The sequence below is a fragment of the Salvelinus fontinalis genome, chromosome 35, assembly GCF_029448725.1.
Source record: "Salvelinus fontinalis isolate EN_2023a chromosome 35, ASM2944872v1, whole genome shotgun sequence".
Taxonomy (NCBI): Eukaryota; Metazoa; Chordata; class Actinopteri; order Salmoniformes; family Salmonidae; genus Salvelinus; species Salvelinus fontinalis.
The window spans coordinates 28,970,626-28,990,188 of record NC_074699.1 but is presented as its reverse complement, the minus strand read 5'-3'; the positions used below and the strand labels follow the sequence as shown (position 1 = coordinate 28,990,188).

At 43.9% G+C, this 19,563-nt stretch overlaps 1 protein-coding gene across 1 annotated transcript in view; it reads left to right on the top strand.

Moving 5' to 3' along the window:
* LOC129834921 (thrombospondin type-1 domain-containing protein 4-like) overlaps positions 1-19,563 on the top strand; it is a 45,759-nt gene that overhangs the window by 22,759 nt on the left and 3,437 nt on the right. Inside the window, exons 5-14 of the mRNA XM_055900295.1 lie at positions 13,585-13,792; positions 15,880-16,055; positions 16,186-16,276; positions 16,427-16,624; positions 16,788-16,917; positions 17,199-17,403; positions 17,823-17,996; positions 18,385-18,558; positions 18,966-19,145; positions 19,311-19,455. Of these exons, the coding sequence (XP_055756270.1) occupies positions 13,585-13,792; positions 15,880-16,055; positions 16,186-16,276; positions 16,427-16,624; positions 16,788-16,917; positions 17,199-17,403; positions 17,823-17,996; positions 18,385-18,558; positions 18,966-19,145; positions 19,311-19,455 (1,681 nt within the window). The remainder of the gene's footprint in view (positions 1-13,584; positions 13,793-15,879; positions 16,056-16,185; positions 16,277-16,426; positions 16,625-16,787; positions 16,918-17,198; positions 17,404-17,822; positions 17,997-18,384; positions 18,559-18,965; positions 19,146-19,310; positions 19,456-19,563) is intronic.

Below are 19,563 nucleotides of genomic sequence, written 5' to 3'. Positions count from 1 at the left end.
CACAGGTAAGACCGTACCATGGTCTTACTATGGACCCTCTCTCTTCTTTTCCACAGGTTATGCTGAGACTGACCGTCTGGGACTGGCTACTCATCGCTCCCAGTCCCAGCACCTTTACACGTCCCAAACAGACATAAGAGGGACTCCCTCTAAAACTATGACCTGTATAAATCTGTATTATGAATGTAATTAGCCTGTTTAGCCCGGTGCTCTTCTTAAGTAATTCTCGAGCAGCTGAACTGTAAGTTGATAGTCTGATTCTAATAGATCGGTTAAATTCTAAGTTAGTTCATGCCTTGGCTATGACTGCAGACTATAGATCATGAGGAGCAAGTAGGGATCAGATTAGGTATTTACTGTGTGACTAATTTCACTGTTAAGCAGCTTTGGCAGTCTGTGCTGTTGACTCTGTAGCACATATAAGGCAGGCTGTTATATAGTTATAAAGGACAGTGTCCTTCAAAGTTGTACTTAGTATAACTGTGGAAACTCTAAAGGGGGATGTCTGGCTTGTAATTGGGCATAGATTGGCACAGCTCCATGTGTGTGTAAATGATTGACTACATGGCTGTGACATCACTGTGATACTGCTGCAGACAGGTGATGTACAGTCATAGAAATATAATATCTCATTCTAGTTCTGTGTGTACAGTATCCTGGTTTGATCTATTCATCATGGTGCCTTAATGAAGGTAATTGTGACCAAAATATTACATGTGAATGAATGGAGTCCATGCAACCGGTTTGCTTTGTCTTCTGCTAAACATCTAAAATGTGTGACGTCAGGTGAAGCTGCAGTTGGTCATTTGGCAGGAGTTGAGATTGGTGTCTTAGAGAATGATTGTATAGGATTACGTGTTCCCTCTATAATACTCTCACTATAGGGCACCTTTCATTTCCACATGTAAACATGTAGGTGTGTCCTTAAGTTGTCCCTTACCCTGTATTTAGGCACTTTTTAAAATATCCATTCATTATGTTTCCAACACAGAACCTCTACAAACAGATACTGATGACAGAGGAAACCCTCAGTGTTTTAAAGACTGTAGAATCAACACGGTTTGTGCTATTTCAGAGACGTTTACAAGCAGTGGGCATTTATGAGGCTGCTGTGCCCTTGACCTGTGGCCTGAGGCTGGGAGAAAGGTTTGAGAAGTATATATCACTCTACTCTTCACTGTTGAGGACCCCTCTCTTATCCGGGGCAACAAAAAGTATTCGATTTACTATAGCTTGTTGCCATACTATTATCATGTTATTACCACTTTATCCTGTATTGTATCCTGTGCTGATGTGACCTGCTACAGTTAAGGGTTTCTTTAAAATGGATGGATTTCTTTAAAAAGGAGCCCGATAGCCCAACTCCTCTGTGGGAAGAGTTATCCCCACAGTTCAGTCATTATTCCTGGTTGTTTTGGATACCCACTTGGGGTTTGACACATGTAATGATTGATGTTGGGAAACGCCATGTAGTGGGAAAGAACCCATGAGTTATCACTGTCTGGTCCAAGAAAACCAAGAGTTTGTGCTTCTTTTAGTGGTTCCAAACTCAGATTATTGCCTTGGCTTGGTTGACTTCCCAACACATCCATGATATTCCCAACACATCCCTCAGAGCTTGGTTCTTCCTAGGTTCCAGCCTTTCTAGGGAGTTTTTCCTAGCCACCGTGCTTCTACATCTGGGGCGGCAGGTATCCTAGTGGTGAGAACGTTGGGCCAGTAAACGAAAGGTTGTTGGATCGAATCCCTGAGCTGAGAAGATAAAAAATCTGTCGTTCTGCCCCTGAACAAGGCAGTAAACCCACTGTTCCCCGGTAGGCCGTCATTGTAAATAAGAATTTGTTCTTAACTGACTTGCCTAGTTAAATAAAGGTTAAAATAAAATAAAACATTCTGCATTGCTTACTGTTTGGGGTTTTAGGCTGTGGTTCTGTATAGCACTTTGGGACATCGGCTGATGTATAAAGGCTTTATAAATAGATTTGATTGATACAAGTTAAAGTTCCAGAGATGAAATCGGAGGAAAAGTCTGTGATTCTTGAAAGTATGTCTTCCATTCTTCCATTTACAGACAGATTGTGATGGTCCATTTGTCTATTTAATTTTGTGAGGCAAATTTTTTTTTTTAAGTGCACATGCATGGAAAGGTTATAGGACATAAATAGATTTTCTAGTTCTTTGTTGAAGGCTGCCAATTTTCCCTCTCTTCTGTCATACCAGCCAGAATGGCTATATTTCCTAATCTCCTTTTAATGCTGCAATCTGATATGGAAATGTCAATTGGTATTGGAAGTTGTACAGTACCATAACAGGTCTAGCACTATTCATTGGGAGCTGCCCTTGAATGTCTGATGGATGTAGTTTACAAAGTGACTTCATTATACTGTATGCAAGTGAAAATCACCTTTCACCTTGTGATCACTGAGCAGTCCCCAGCACTACAGTAGCCTACCTCCACCACAGCTGCAGATGTGTTTCCAGTGCTGACTGTGTTGAAGGCAGTGTGTGTTGTTAGCGACCTTACCCTCATTAAACACTGTTCTGATAAAGGAGCCTCTAAAGGGAAGGTAGAAAGGAACACAGCATCTCACCATGTGGGAGACAGATGCTTGTGGCCTTTGCCACTGCCAACGGTCGGCCACATGCACTTCACATGGACCGACCAACCGAACGGAGGGGGTGGGTTGTCATGCTATACTATGACGTTATACTGGATTCTGTGTGAGAAATGAAATAGGAATCAGTGGTAAAACGCAGACAGACACTATTATATGGGACATGTGGCTCTGTATTTTCTGATGATGTACAGGATGCCAGTATGGTCCTATTCTAAAAGCTGGCCAGTGTTTCAACTCAGCAGGTCCAATATTCAGTGTTCACGGGGTTTGCATAAGTCCTAGCCTTGGTAACAATTTAAAAGCTGATGGAATTTAGCATTTTGTTATTTTCTAAATAATCACATTTACTTTATACCTGTATTGTGAATACTATTCAACAACAGCAGCTGCATAGAGGGGTTTGGTTAAATGTGGGAGACACATTTAAATTGAAGGCATTGTACAACTGACTAGGTATCCCCCTTTCCCTTTCCCATTAGAAGACCTTTAGCCTTTAGTCAGCCTGCCTGCCTGCCTGCCTGCCTGCCTGCCTGCCTGCCTGCTGTGGCAGAGAGCACCTCCACCTCATTGTGCTGTAGTGTTTAAACAGACAGGAAGGAAAGCGTACATGGACGGAGATTAAATTAAATGAATGGAATGACTGACGCATAGCTGAGGTTTTCTGCCCGCTCCAAAGCCAAGCTACACCGCTTCCTGGCATCCTGACACCAACTCCCAGGGCTGCCTGCCTGGGAGACTCAGCGGTAGCTGGCTGGCGTACCATACGTACAGCGACCCCAGATGATACCACTATGGCATGTCTAACTTCAAGTCTACACCAAGCCCTTATGATACTGTACCACTATCACTACCAAGTCTAGCTTGGGAGACTGACAGGATGTCAGGGTGAGAGCACTTCTAGCCGTTTACATCACAGTCAAGGAAGGTCAGAAGGTCTCGTTCATTTCCTTGACCACAGTGCCAAAGTGCTCTGCGATTTCAAACCAGGCAGACAGTGAAGGCATCCTCAGTGAGTGGGTAGGTAGATAGAAAACCATAATCACTCTCAGAGGGGATGTTATTTAGGCATTTCTATAGATCTATACCTTCGTCTTTCCAACCCAGTCAGTAGTAGTTAACTATGTTTATTGAATGTAAGTATTATTTTGTGCATTGGGGAGTCAAACTGAAAGAGTTCAAGTTGGCCCAACTGATGTAGGATTATGTAGACATAATATCTTGCATTCGGTTTGATTTTAAACGCTTAGAACCCACATATTTCTCATTGCCTGCACTTCTAATCTACAGTATGACACAGTTTACTATTTACTACTACAATTTCTTCTAGAGCAATGAGTCACATTTTAGATAAAACAGACAATGATCCCCACTCATCTTTTTTTAATGTTGAGATTGTGGTCAGTCATTGAGCTTTCTATAGATTTCAGCATAATGTCATTTCCATTCGGTGGCCATCTTGCTGTAAGGTCACCTCCGCTATGAATTATTATCTGGTATGACATTGCCCCAGAATTCTCAGCTTGGAAGCCCAGTAATGTAAATATTACATTTCCAGATGAGCTGGCATATCATTGCAAGCCAAGTCTTGATAACAGCATGGCAACGCTCCAGCAGAGCTCTCTGCTGGCTGTACAGCAAGTGAAGAGTTGAAAATGTTCTCATAATGTTCACAAAACAACCTCTGTTACTCTTTGGTCGTAAATTTGGTCGACAGGGTGTGTGTGTGTTTTTTTTATGTCAAAGTGGAGTGTTATCATTTGAAAATAAATGGAGAATTCCTTTAATCTGAAGATATTCTCATAAGAATTTAAGTTGAATAAAATGTAATTGGTGAAGCGAGGCCAAACCATTGAGCTGACACTTAATTCCAGAGCCTGTTATTGTTATTAATATGTATTCCATTAATGCAGCATTCATTTAGTTTGTTGTTATTTGATAAACATTTTGTGACAACATGTTAGGTGTTAAAATATTAGATGTCATGTTAAATAATATGCAAGATTTCAACCTTGGAACATTAAAGAAAAACGTTTTACTATCGGTGACCAGATACAGCTGGATGCATATCTAAGTTTGTGCACTCAAAGTTTATGTACCCTGTAATAGTGTTAAGTGTCCAAGTGTGTTAATATATTCAAATTCAAACTTTATAAACTCAGCAAAAAAAGAAACGTCCTCTCACTGTAAACTGCGTTTATTTTCAGCAAACTCAACATGTGTGTAACGACTGTCCTCCTCCTCTTCAGACGAAGAGGAGGAGTAGGGATTGGACCAAAGTGTAGCGTGATATTTGGACATAATGAAGTTTATTAAAGTACAGTTGAAAACCGAAAACACTTCAACAAACTACAAAATAAGAAAACGACGTAGACGAAACCTGAACATGGAACTTACATAAAGACACGAAGAACTCACGAACAGGAACAGACTACATCAAACGAACGAACAAACCGAAACAGTCCCGTGTGGTGCAACATACACAGACACAGAAGACAACCACCCACAAACAAACAGTTTGAACAGCCTACCTTTATATGGTTCTCAATCAGAGGAAAAGTCAAACACCTGTCTCTGATTGAGAACCATATAAGGCTAATTACAAATGACCTAAACATAGAAACACAAAACATAGAATGCCCACCCCAACTCACGCCCTGACCAACTAAACACATACAAAAATAACAGAAAACAGGTCAGGAACGTGACAATGCGTAAATATATGTATGAACATAACAAGATTCTACAACTGAAACATAAACTGAACAAGTTCCACAGACATGTGTCTAACAGAAAAGGAATAATGTGTCCCTGAACAAAGGGGGGGGGGGGGGGTCAAAATCAAAAGTAACAGTCAGTATCTGGTGTGGCCCCCAGTTTCAGTAAGTACTGCAGTGCATCTCCTCCTCATGGACTGCATCAGATTTGCCAGTTATTGCTGTGAGATGTTACCCCACTCTTCCACCAAAGCTCCTGCAAGTTCCCAGACATTTCTGGGGGGAATGGCCCTAGCCCTCACACTCCGATCCAACAGGTCCCAGACGTGCTCAATGGGATTGAGATCCGGGATCTTCGCTGGCCATGGCAGAACACTGACATTACTGTCTTGCAGGAAATCACATACAGAACGAGCAGTATGGCTGGTGGCATTGTCATGCTGGAGGGTCATGTCAGGATGAGCCTGCAGGAAGGGTACCAAATGAGGGAGGAGGATGTCTTCCCTGTAACGCACAGCGTTGAGATTGCCTGCAATGACAACAAGCTCAGTCCGATGATGCTGTGACACACCGCCCCAGACCATGACGGACCCTCTACGTCCAAATCAATCCCGCTCCAGAGTACAGGCCTCGGTGTAACGCTCATTCCTTCGACGATAAACACGAATCCGACCATCCCTGGTGAGAGAGAACCGTGACTCCTCAGTGAAGAACACTTTTGCCAGTCCAGTCTGGTCCAGCGACGGTGGGTTTGTGCCCATAGGCGACGTTGTTTCTGGTGATGTCTGGTGAGGACCTGCCTTACAAAAGGCCTACAAGCCCTCAGTCCAGCCTCTCTCAGCCTATTGCTTACTGTCTGAGCACTGATGGAGGGTTTGTGCGTTCCTGGTGTAACTCGGGCAGTTGTTGTTGCCATCCTGTACCTGTCCCCCAGGTGTGATGTTCGGATGTACCGATCCTGTGCAGGTGTTGTTACACGTGGTCTGCCACTGCGAGGACGATCAGCTGTCCATCTTGTCTCCCTGTAGCGCTGCCTTAGGCGTCTCACAGAACGGACATAGCAATTCATTGCCCTGGCCACATCTGCAGTCCTCATGCCTCCTTGCAGCATGCCTAAGGCACGTTCACTCATATGAGCAGGGACCCTGGGCATCTTTCTTTTGGTGTTTTTCAGAGTCAGTAGAAAGGCCTCCTTAGTGTCCTAAGCTTTCATAACTGTGACCTTATTTGCCTACCATCTGTAAGCTGTTAGTGTCTTAATGACCATTCCACGGTTGCAGGTTCATTAATTGTTTATGCTTCATTGAACAAGCATGGGAAACAGTGTTTAAACCCTTTACAATGAAGATCTGTGAAGTTATTTTGATTTTTACGAATTATCTTTGAAAGACAGGGTCTTGAAAAAGGGACATTTCTTTTTTTGCTGAGTTTAGGATCATGTATACAGTGAGCAGTCTTGGTGCTCTCTCAGGGACTCATTGAGCGATCTACCTTCCTGACTCCCTGGTGGTTTCCAGGCTGGTGGGTCTGGCATGGCACTCAGAGTATAATGTCATGGGAACCCCTGGTCTAAGCTCTGACAAGACCCAAGTATGTTTTGACCTCAAGCCATGGACATGGCAGAGATCAGAGATCAGAAGAGTTATGGTCTAGGATCAGTTACAGGAATGACTGAATAAAAGTGTCTGGAGTCCCTGATATGCAGAGTGTGTGGTTGATAATGGATCATTTGTGTAGATGGGGCTCCTGAAACAGCTGCATGAATCTGGCACCATAGTGCTCCCCGATAGGCCTATTCAGTACAGCCATCTGCACATGTTAATGTCAATCACTTGTTAGCTTAAATCTCGTTGTCATTAGTGGATTTCTCTGTCTAAACATCCACTCACAAACACTCTCCATTTAAACCCAGGGTCCCAGTCCCACGCCTGTGAGAAACCCTAGCAGTCAGTCCACTGATTACCTTTTCCACCACATCTTTAACTTCCTTTACAGAAGATGGGGTGGATGAAGGCCTCGATTCAGTCAGAACTAGTGTTAACCGGCGTTGGCAGACATACGCATAGCAGATGTTTTGGCGGTGTTGGAGGTGTAACTGTGGTGTGAGCTGACAAATTGGTGAGTGGCTGCTCTTGTGTCACAAACCACTCCCTTCCTTATTATTCCCACTGCGTTAGAAGTTCAAAACGGCAATAGAAAATGTAGGCTTCTAATGCATGTTTTCATTTTAATGGGGGGGGGTTATAGTCTATCAGTCTAATCGAGGTGTAGACAATAGAACATCACACATTTGAGTGTTTGAACTTATAATGTGGCTGCATGGGATTTGTCGGATTATAAAATTGGGTGATTTCGTTGCCACGATAAGCTAATGCAAGGAGCCACTTGTGGATCTGACAGCTCTAACGTATTTCCACCAACAATACCGCCAAAACAATCGCTATGCGGGTGTTGGCTAGCGCAGATCTAATAGAATCTAGCCCGAAGTCTTTACAGTTAAAGAAAGATGGGGGCTGGTCGACTTAAGGACTGTAAGATGTTTATAACATTCCTGTTGACTCCAGCATAAAGTCACTGTGACCACTCATTTTTATATTCATATTCATTCCTTGTGGGAAACCACAAACCAAGGTCCCCCACACAGTTAAAAGCAACATTATTGCAAGGCAAGTGTAACCTGCGCCAAGCCTGTGGGAAAAGGATCAAGTGACATGGAGTGTCTTTGCAACTGTTTATTGACAGTTTGTGCATGTTTGTAATGAAATAAATGTTGGTTTTTCATTCCTTCTTTACCCACTCAATTAAAGTGCATTAGGCACTTATTTTAAAGCTCCCAAACCTTGATTTCTGAGATGAGGCGCCTCTGTGCACAGCTGAGGACAGGCTTGGAATTGGGATAGCTTTACCATCATAGTGAGACAGTAGTTTAAGGGTATCTAATAACCTTATAAATGCAAACTCAAACATTTGTTATAAAGTGGTTACTGGTATGATGGAAAGAGACCAATTGTCTGCTGTTTCAGTTGTGTAGAATTTCATAAATTAAATTAAACTCAACAAGGGATTATTATCCCTATCATGACACGCCAATTCCTTAAAGAACAAGACCTTACATGTATTTTATCTGGAAAAGTACTGCTGAGCTTTATTGGAAAGCTAATGTAGTTTTCATCCAACGTTCCTCACTTTGACTAGTAGTTGACTACCATCCTGACACGTCTAACCATTTCCAGATGTTTTCATCCGACGTTCCTCACTTTGACTGGTAGTTGACTACCATCCTGACACGTCTAACCATTTCCAGATGTTTTCATCCGACGTTCCTCACTTTTACTGGTAGTTGACTACCATCCTGACACGTCTAACCATTTCCAGATGTTTTCATCCGACGTTCCTCACTTTTACTGGTAGTTGACTACCATCCTGACACGTCTAACCATTTCCAGATGTTTTCATCCGACGTTCCTCACTTTGACTGGTAGTTGACTACCATCCTGACACGTCTAACCATTTCCAGATGTTTTCATCCAATCGTTCCTCACTTTGACTGGTAGTTGACTACCATCCTGACACGTCTAACCATTTCCAGATGTTTTCATCCGACGTTCCTCACTTTGACTGGTAGTTGACTACCATCCTGACACGTCTAACCATTTCCAGATGTTTTCATCCGACGTTCCTCACTTTGACTGGTAGTTGACTACCATCCTGACACGTCTAACCATTTCCAGATGTTTTCATCCGCTGTTCCTCACTTTGACTGGTAGTTGACTACCATCCTGACACGTCTAACCATTTCCAGATGTTTTCATCCGACGTTCCTCACTTTGACTGGTAGTTGACTACCATCCTGACACGTCTAACCATTTCCAGATGTTTTCATCCGACGTTCCTCACTTTGACTGGTAGTTGACTACCATCCTGACACGTCTAACCATTTCCAGATGTTTTCATCCGACGTTCCTCACTTTGACTGGTAGTTGACTACCATCCTGACACGTCTAACCATTTCCAGATGTTTTCATCCAATCGTTCCTCACTTTGACTGGTAGTTGACTACCATCCTGACACGTCTAACCATTTCCAGATGTTTTCATCCGACGTTCCTCACTTTGACTGGTAGTTGACTACCATCCTGACACGTCTAACCATTTCCAGATGTTTTCATCCGCCGTTCCTCACTTTGACTGGTAGTTGACTACCATCCTGACACGTCTAACCATTTCCAGATGTTTTCATCCGACGTTCCTCACTTTGACTGGTAGTTGACTACCATCCTGACACTTCTAACCATTTCCAGATGTTTTCATTCGACGTTCCTCACTTTGACTGGTAGTTGACTACCATCCTGACACGTCTAACCATTTCCAGATGTTTTCATCCGACGTTCCTCACTTTGACTGGTAGTTGACTACCATCCTGACACGTCTAACCATTTCCAGATGTTTTCATCCGCCGTTCCTCACTTTGACTGGTAGTTGACTACCATCCTGACACTTCTAACCATTTCCAGATATTTTCATCCGACGTTCCTCACTTTGACTGGTAGTTGACTACCATCCTGACACGTCTAACCATTTCCAGATGTTTTCATCCGACGTTCCTCACTTTGACTGGTAGTTGACTACCATCCTGACACGTCTAACCATTTCCAGATGTTTTCATCCAATCGTTCCTCACTTTGACTGGTAGTTGACTACCATCCTGACACGTCTAACCATTTCCAGATGTTTTCATCCGACGTTCCTCACTTTGACTGGTAGTTGACTACCATCCTGACACGTCTAACCATTTCCAGATGTTTTCATCCGACGTTCCTCACTTTGACTGGTAGTTGACTACCATCCTGACACGTCTAACCATTTCCAGATGTTTTCATCCGCTGTTCCTCACTTTGACTGGTAGTTGACTACCATCCTGACACGTCTAACCATTTCCAGATGTTTTCATCCGACGTTCCTCACTTTGACTGGTAATTGACTACCATCCTGACACGTCTAACCATTTCCAGATGTTTTCATCCGACGTTCCTCACTTTGACTGGTAGTTGACTACCATCCTGACACGTCTAACCATTTCCAGATGTTTTCATCCGACGTTCCTCACTTTGACTGGTAGTTGACTACCATCCTGACACGTCTAACCATTTCCAGATGTTTTCATCCAATCGTTCCTCACTTTGACTGGTAGTTGACTACCATCCTGACACGTCTAACCATTTCCAGATGTTTTCATCCGACGTTCCTCACTTTGACTGGTAGTTGACTACCATCCTGACACGTCTAACCATTTCCAGATGTTTTCATCCGCCGTTCCTCACTTTGACTGGTAGTTGACTACCATCCTGACACGTCTAACCATTTCCAGATGTTTTCATCCGACGTTCCTCACTTTGACTGGTAGTTGACTACCATCCTGACACTTCTAACCATTTCCAGATGTTTTCATCCGACGTTCCTCACTTTGACTGGTAGTTGACTACCATCCTGACACGTCTAACCATTTCCAGATGTTTTCATCCGACGTTCCTCACTTTGACTGGTAGTTGACTACCATCCTGACACGTCTAACCATTTCCAGATGTTTTCATCCGCCGTTCCTCACTTTGACTGGTAGTTGACTACCATCCTGACACTTCTAACCATTTCCAGATATTTTCATCCGACGTTCCTCACTTTGACTGGTAGTTGACTACCATCCTGACACGTCTAACCATTTCCAGATGTTTTCATCCGACGTTCCTCACTTTGACTGGTAGTTGACTACCATCCTGACATGTCTAACCATTTCCAGATGAGGTGGACTTTAGTGACATTTAAAGGCCCATTATAGTTCTACTGAAACGGGATGTCGTTTAGCGCCAAGCATAATTATAAACCACCCACAGAGAGCAGATTAGAAAAATGCAATGATGTGGTCTCTTAATAAATTGAATACTTAAACACTGTGGATCCCCTTGAAAGGGAAAAACTAGGATCCCTCCAAACTTGGTTCAGTGAGACACCTCATCTGGATGGATTCGTGATGCAGGACCATTTATATTTGATATATCAAGGACAGCCTGGATGACTGTTTTCAGGTTTGGGAGACAAATGACTGCTGGCTTCACTGTTTTGCATGGGCTATCATCTGTTCTCCAAAGTCTGTTTTGACAGTTTATGATTTGAAAGATATACTGTACATTAACAGTGAAACTATTTGATATCAAATAATACCCACACACTTCAATGCTTCCTGTATAGGTCCCATGCCCTAAGCCATTTTACCATATTAAAAGGCTTGGAAAACCTTATTGCACAATTTTTCTAAAAACACTACTGACGCCTCTTAGTCACATGATATTTCATACATTGACGGATTACTCAGACTACGGGTAATAAATTATGTGACTCTCCATTCACACGTTAACACATAGTGATTCAGAGCTTTTCCCAGACAAACGGCCACAGATAGCCATTACTCGCCGAGCTTGTCAAGCTGTAGTTTATGAGGGGAAGGAAGGGACAGTTTTCTTTCTCCTGGGATTAAGGCTAAACATTGAAATGATATCTGTGATAATGTTGTTGCTTAAAGTCAGGGTGTTTTATGGTGAAAATTGATAAGACCGATACCAGTCACTTGGTATCGCAATTTTTTTGTGATAGCCTTGCGTACTGTACATGGAATGTATGAAAATATAATAATGTGTAAACTCATGGAACAATCTGGTTTTCATCATATATCATTCTTACATTTGAGTGCCTATAGGCTACACTATGATACCATAATTCCACATTGGCCAATATAACATTTGCCCTGTTTGGTCATTTCTCAGGGCTCTTAGTTTGCTATTCCCTCTCTCATCGCTTATTTCCTGTGTAGAAGGAGGTGGTGTGTATTTGTTTTGGCCTGGGTGGAGTGTTGGCCCGGTGCAGACCTCGCTGCTATGGGTGGGCGAGAGCCAGGCTTCTGTCTCCTGAGCCTACCCCAATCTCCTCAGTCCACCCCTGGCCCTGGCCTGGCTACCATCTCCCCTGTTCCAGCTCCATGTCCCAGCCTGCATCCAGCCTGCAGCTGACTGTCTTACCGCAGCTCCAGGAAGAACTAAGTCCGCTGAGAGAGCATGAATCTACAGCAAAACCCTTTTTAATTACCACTGTAGACTGCTCTTTATTTGTTTGTGTGATTATTATATGTAAGCCTAGTTATGTCCCGTGCTTAAGGACCACACATAAAATGTTGTGCAATATGTTTTATGAATGTTGGGACATAATATATACAGTTGGTCTGAGAAAATATGTCGGTTTAGCAAGGCAAGATCCTCATTAGTCCTGGTTTGGGATTGGGAGGAAATTGTTTGTGACAGGGTTTTGTCTAGGAACGGGGGAGATTATTGACTGGACTGCTGAACGTAACGTTCCCTGAGAGATACTGACTGACTAGAGACTAACGTTGGCAGCCGTCCAATCACAGAGGAGCTTTGTGTCATTAAAACTAAACAGTTCTTTTGTCCCCTGCTAACCCCTCCCTTGGTCGTTCCTTCGGTTCGAGGTTCGAGTGGTGACGGACTGAGGGCGTATCCTGATCCTGGCACACCAGTGTCTACTCTCCACTGCCCAGGGTCTGCAATTATAGAAATACGGTGACCTGCTGGGATCAGTCCCAACCAGGCCCCTGCCTGCAGCACCTGTTCACACAGCAAGCTACTTTTATGTCTGGATTGGCTGGATTTATCGACTGCTGATTTGAGTGTTCTATACTAACCTTATCCAGGCTTCCTGTAATTTATGAGTGCCAATGTGACAGAGAAAGCTAACCCCCCCGAGGATTTGCTTTGGGAGCCATTACTACTCTAGCATCGTGCCAAGAATATGCCTGTTGTTGGAATGAAGCCGGCTCAGGCTAATTGGTTGTTGTGTTATGGTAGTTAATTATGTGCAGCAGGTCATCGAATTAGAGAGGTGAAATAACATGGGTTTGTTTATGAATATGCTGAATAGGCTTTGGTTTATTATCTCTCATTCTCCCCTCTTTACTTGATTAATGAGGTTGCTCATGTTATTTACTTTTCCATGCACTTCAGTGGTAAAACAGTTGCCTGTTAAAACAGATGTCTCAGTAGCTCAACAGTTGAAAATTGCTTCACCTCAAAAATCCTACTCTGCTTACAACAAAAAGCGTACTGTACTGTTTGTAATGTACCGGTATTGATTAGTGAGATGCAATACATGTCTTCTGTCCCCTCCTTTGACCTCCTTCTCTCTCTCTGATAGAGTCTTGGCTGTGATGAGTACCTGGGCTCAGGCAAGGTGATGGACAAGTGTGGGGTGTGTGGCGGGGACAACACGGCCTGTAAGCTGGTGTCAGGGCTCTTCCAGCAGAACAGCCTGAACAAGGTGGGCTACCACAAGATAGTGGAGATCCCAGAGGGAGCCACCAAGATCAACGTCACCGAGACGGTGAAGAGCAGGAATTACCTGGGTGAGTAGGACTGTGACTGACCAGTGTTTTAACCCGGGTCAGAATGTGTTAGCCCGCTGAGCTAAAGCCAAGACATTACCCACTGGGTACAGACGTCAATTCAACGTCTATTCCACGTTTGTTCAATGTAATGTCATTGAAATGATGAGGAAACAACGTTGATTCAACCAGTGTGTGCCCAGTGGGTAGCTTGGTAGGCAAGTCTTCATGTCTGAGGCAAGGTTACTCAACACACAAGCATGGTTCCAAACCACCTCTGTTTAAGTACAGAGTTACCAGCTCTTTATCCACTGCCCCTTAAGGCTCCATACATCTCTGCCTGAATCAGGCCCATGAGCTATGACACATGCAATAGCAATTTTAGATTTTCCCTTCGACCACGTTAGATTATGTTTCATATTACATTAACGGTACTAATAAAAAGTCACCATTTAAAGATAAGCTTCAGGTTATAAAACATCTGACAGCAGTAGCTATTTTTTTAAATATCATTTAGGTCATGTCTTGCTACATCCGTGCTGTGAGCCTGGTATCAGGCAGCAGGGAACAGCTGCTTGTTAAATTGATTTGATTCATTTAATTAAAAGGCAGCTCAAATACAGAGCAGGTGGGATTTTTCCAGAATTTTGGATGTGAGCATTTCTATGTTGTCAGTAGTAAGTAACCACACAGTGCACTTCTGGTTACAATATTTTATTTAATTAATTGATTAAATAAGATATTGTCTTTATAGGAGCATAACAGTGTGACACAGAAGTGGGTCTATTGTCAGGAATGACTTCTGGAATGTCAGAGTTAGAGAGAGAGAGTGAGAGAGTTAGAGAGAGAGAGTGAGAGAGTTAGAGAGAGAGTGAGAGAGAGAGAGAGTGAGAGAGAGAGAGAGAGAGAGAGAGACACAGACAGACAGACAGACAGACAGACAGACAGACAGACAGACAGACAGACACTGGCCCCCACTTCCCCTGGCCTGGCTGCTCCCCTCAGGGGAAAGTATATAAACAAGCTTTCATTAGAGGACCTTTTCCTCCAGCCTTCCCATCATTTTAATTAAGGTGAGGAATTTCACTGCTGCCTAGAAAACCACCACTACTGACTGAGCCCAGCGATGAAACCTACTTTGAAACTACCTTTCTAAGTCAAAACTACTAACTGGGGGTGCCAAGTTATGCCTTGCGTCCCCACTCAACCCCTACACAATACTTACTCAGTGAGTAAGCACCTAAGCAGGAAATGTAGAGTATGTGTGAACAATGGCTCCTTTCAGTGACTGCTGTTCCTGCGTCGTTTGGCGTTGTTGTTGGAAGAGTTCATATATCAGTGGGTAAAAGCTTGCTGTGATGCAACATCCTGGGGATAAACAGGACTGAGGATTCTTCCATGGAACTACTTATCGTTACCATTATCCCCTGATGTTTGCCCCACTCTCCTCAATAGACTTCTGTTCTAGTTTATTTCTGCATGCCTAATATGTGCTATAAGTTGTCCAAACACTCTTATATTCAGTAGTCTTAATGTTACTTGTCTAATGGTCCCGTGTGGCTCAGTTGGTAGAGCATGGCGCTTGCAACGCCAGAGTTGTTCAATTCCCACGGGGGGACCAGGGTTCAATTCCCACCGGGGGACCAGGATGAATATGTATGAACTTTCCAATTTGTAAGTCGCTCTGGATGAGAGCGTCTGCTAAATGACTTAAATGTAATGTTCAGCATTTAAATAAAAATTGCTCACTCCTTTCAAAATACAGAAATCCTCAGAAAAAAAGCAGTGTCTTTTGTAAATGAGCAAACCTGTTAGCAAAGAGCTCTTTGCTAACAGGTTTGCTCATTTACAAAAGACACTTGCAAAGCTTTATGTTAATTGTGTAGCTGAATCTCTCAACTCTACAGCCAGATTGTAGAATTCCATGGTTAGGGCAACAGGCCATCTGAAAAACAATACAGAAAAGTTACATACCTGAAAACTTGAGTGCTGGCAAGCAAAACATTTTGGGACTATGTCAACAATGGACTAATGAAACAAATACCAAAAGATAGTTTTTGGGTGGAGTTTTATTAACGGTCAACCATCCACTCATGGTCTGTCTGCAGCTCTGAAAAGCCGCTCAGGTCGCTCCATCATCAATGGGAACTGGGCCATTGACCGGCCAGGGAAGTATGAGGGGGTGGGCACCATGTTCACCTACCGACGACCCAATGAGGTCACCAGCACCGCCGGGGAGTCCTTCCTGGCTGAGGGGCCAACCAATGAGATCCTGGATGTTTATGTATGTAATCAGTCAACTTGTATGTACAGTAAAATGTAGCTCATATTGGCACATATTTCTCTGGCAGTTTACACTGGCACATTAAGTTGTAATTAACTTATTCACTGAAGAATTTTTGCTATGTCCTCAGGTGATCTACCAGCAGCCCAACCCAGGAGTGAGCTATGAATTCATCCTTCCCTCTGACAACCCTCCACAGCACCCCGACCACAGACCTGGAGGTGAGGCACCCCATAGTTACTGATGCATCTGACTGGGACTGTATGGCCTAAATTAACTATTAGTCCACAAAGGGAGGGGGTCGACAAGCATCTCAATTACTTAGTTTTCCCCTGGTTTTGTTGGCTGAAATACCATGTTCGATCTCCCAGGGAACACTCTGTATGGGCAAAGTGGGAATGATCACCGGGGCAACCCCAACCAGGATGGGTACGATCCAGCAGGAGGGGGCAAGTACCCTCCCCAGGTACCCAACAAGCAGGTGCCAGCAGTCCAGCCACCCAGACGTCAGAGAGAATACAACTGGAAACTGTCTGGGGCAACAGAGTGTAGCGCCTCCTGTGGCAGAGGTAAGACATGGCATGTATCTTTGTCTGAACTGAAGCCCCAAGAGGTCTCAACCTCTGATTGATACTAGTTGATCCACTAGGTTTAACAGATTCCCACAGTGAGTAGTGAAGATGCAGTATTGAGGCATGAACATCTAACGCTCTTCTGTGTATTGGTTTTCAGGTAGCAGGTACACCATCTTCCGCTGTGTCCACAGACTGAGCCATGAGCAGGTACCAGAGAACCAGTGTGACAGCAGCACCAGGCCCAGTTCACAGGAGGAGCCCTGCAACCTTCAGTCCTGCCCTGCCTTGTGAGAGACCCCTCTGTCTCAACCACACTTACATTACATACAGGGCTCTTAGACACTACACACACTGGTTCAATACATACACAGAGCTTTAGCAGAAGTCATAGGACCCAGATTTCTATATTCTTCATGAAAAGTTCCTGACCCGTCCTCTTTATAGTCTAATAGTTAGATCATAATTAGAATCTAATTGGACAATTGACCACATGTTTTATTAGCTATGTTGGGACCACAAAGCTATTGTGTCCCTCTGAACATGCGGCCTTGTGTGTCCTACTGTGCAGCTGGGACATTGGTGAGTGGTCGGAGTGCAGTAAGACATGTGGCCTGGGTATGCAGCACCGCCAGGTCTTGTGCAGGCAGGTGTATGCCAATCGGACCCTCAACGTCCACACCAGCCGCTGCCGCCACCTGGAGCAGCCTGAGACCACCAGCACCTGCCAGCTGAAAATCTGCAGCGAGTGGCAGATACGAACCGAGTGGAGCGCAGTGAGTGACAGCTGTCAATCAATATGCTTCAAATAGTATTTGTTTCAAAAACTTTAGCTTGCTCGGCACATGGAACTATTAGAATAGTCCTAAAAGTGTAAACCTACCCCACCCTTCTGAGGCAGGCTCAATCAAAAGTTCTAAGTACTCAGACAAGATTTAACATACATTCTTCTAATACAGTATGGAGTATCAGAAAGTACATGAACCCCAATTAGATAAATGTTATCATTCCTCTAAAGTTGCTAGCATTCCTTATCATAAATTAAACCCAAGCAAGTATTCTATGGAGCATTTTCCCAGTTGTTTTCACATACAACAGGTTACATTCATCAGAGAGAACTGACCCGTGTTTACACTGTGAGATAAACTTTAAACTACCCCTATAGTATTTTACTGTCCCTCCTGTGTTTCCCCAGTGCTCTGTTCCCTGTGGCGTGGGCCAGAGGACCAGGGAGGTACACTGTGTCAGCAACGTGGGAGACTTTGTGTCGGATGAGGAGTGCAACATGAAGCTGCGACCCAGTGACAATGAGAACTGTGACATGGGGCCCTGTGCTAAAAGTTGGTTCTTCACTGAGTGGGGGAATAAGGTATGTATGTGTAGGACTGAGGACATGGACTCTCAAGATCACCGTCTAACACTTTTCTAACCTAATACTGTAGTAATTGTTGACCTTGATTGGATTGCATCTACTACAGTATTGTAGATGCAAGATTATAATTGAATACAAATTGACTTGATACTGTTAAAAATGGGGGTGGTACTAGGGCCGGGATTCAATCAGTTGGCGTTTTGTCAGCTTTGCACCTTTTAAAGGCAATGTTCCACATTCACAGTAAATGCTGCATATGCCGGCTCAACGGGAAATTACCTTTGAATGGCAAGTGCATTATACACGGATCTGCCGCTGATCTGATTGAATCACGGCATAGGTCAACTGTTTGTATTGTCACTTACTATGACTTTGCTCTCTGTAGTGTTCTGCTGAGTGTGGGATGGGTGTGCGGACCCGCGGCGTACTGTGCTTGACCAATCACATCAGCAGCTTGCCTCTGGAGGGCTGTGGCCATGAGCGCCCCACGGACTCTCAGATCTGTAATCACGGCCCCTGTGAGAGTCGCATCGAGTGGTTTACAGCTCCCTGGAGTCAGGTAAGACAGGACAACGCCTGGTCAAACTGGGCTTGTATGGACACATCATCTGGGAAAAGATTAGGATGAGGATTTGCTGCTGATTTTACAATGTCTCCTATCCATTACTTACATTTTTGCTGATGTCTCATGTCAGTATTGTAAAGAGGAACACTCAGATGTTACAAATCCATTGTCCATTATTTCCATTTTAAATAGCTTTTTAGTTCAAGACTAGGCTTAATCTCTGTCCGGGAAACCGGCCCTGTAAGTAAGGTGTACCTTCTATAACTCAGGTCGGCCAATCAACTGAGCCAATGATGCCTTTTTCTTTTTCTTAATAAAAAAACAAACATGTTGAAACAGTTCAGATGTCTCATGTCATGCCCATGTGTAGTATTACCTATGGTATTTTCTCCTTCCCCCAGTGCTCAACGGAGTGTGGCTCGGGCAGCCAGCAGAGGGCAGTGGTGTGTCTGATGAAGTCTGACGAGGGGTTCAACGTAATGCCGCCTTACGAATGTTCTTCTCTAGACAAGCCTCTTAATCAGCAGAGCTGCCACCTAAAGTCCTGCGGGGCCATGTGGTACCACACAGACTGGAGCGCTGTGAGTAACTGTACACGCACATGCCCACACATGCGTGCACTCACACATGAAAAAACAGACACACGCTTTATGTGGAGTTGTGAAATACTTGTGAAATACACTCTCTTGAAAGTGTAATTGAAGAAAGGGAGAATGAGGTTTGCGCTGTATTCTCTGTCCCTGCAGTGTTCTAAGACATGTGAGGGGGGCTTCCGTGTGAGGGAGGTGCGCTGTCTGTCTGATGACATGCTTTCCAGTGAGGGCTGTGAGGAGGAGCTGAAACCAGTGGAGAGAGAGGAGTGCAACCCAGAGCCCTGCATCCCACACATAGGTCAGTTACTACTGTATAGTAAACATGGATTTGGGGCCAAGGCACCTCCTCTGGAATGTCATACAGTTGGATTGGTTAATGATGGCTGGTCTGGTCATAACTACTGTC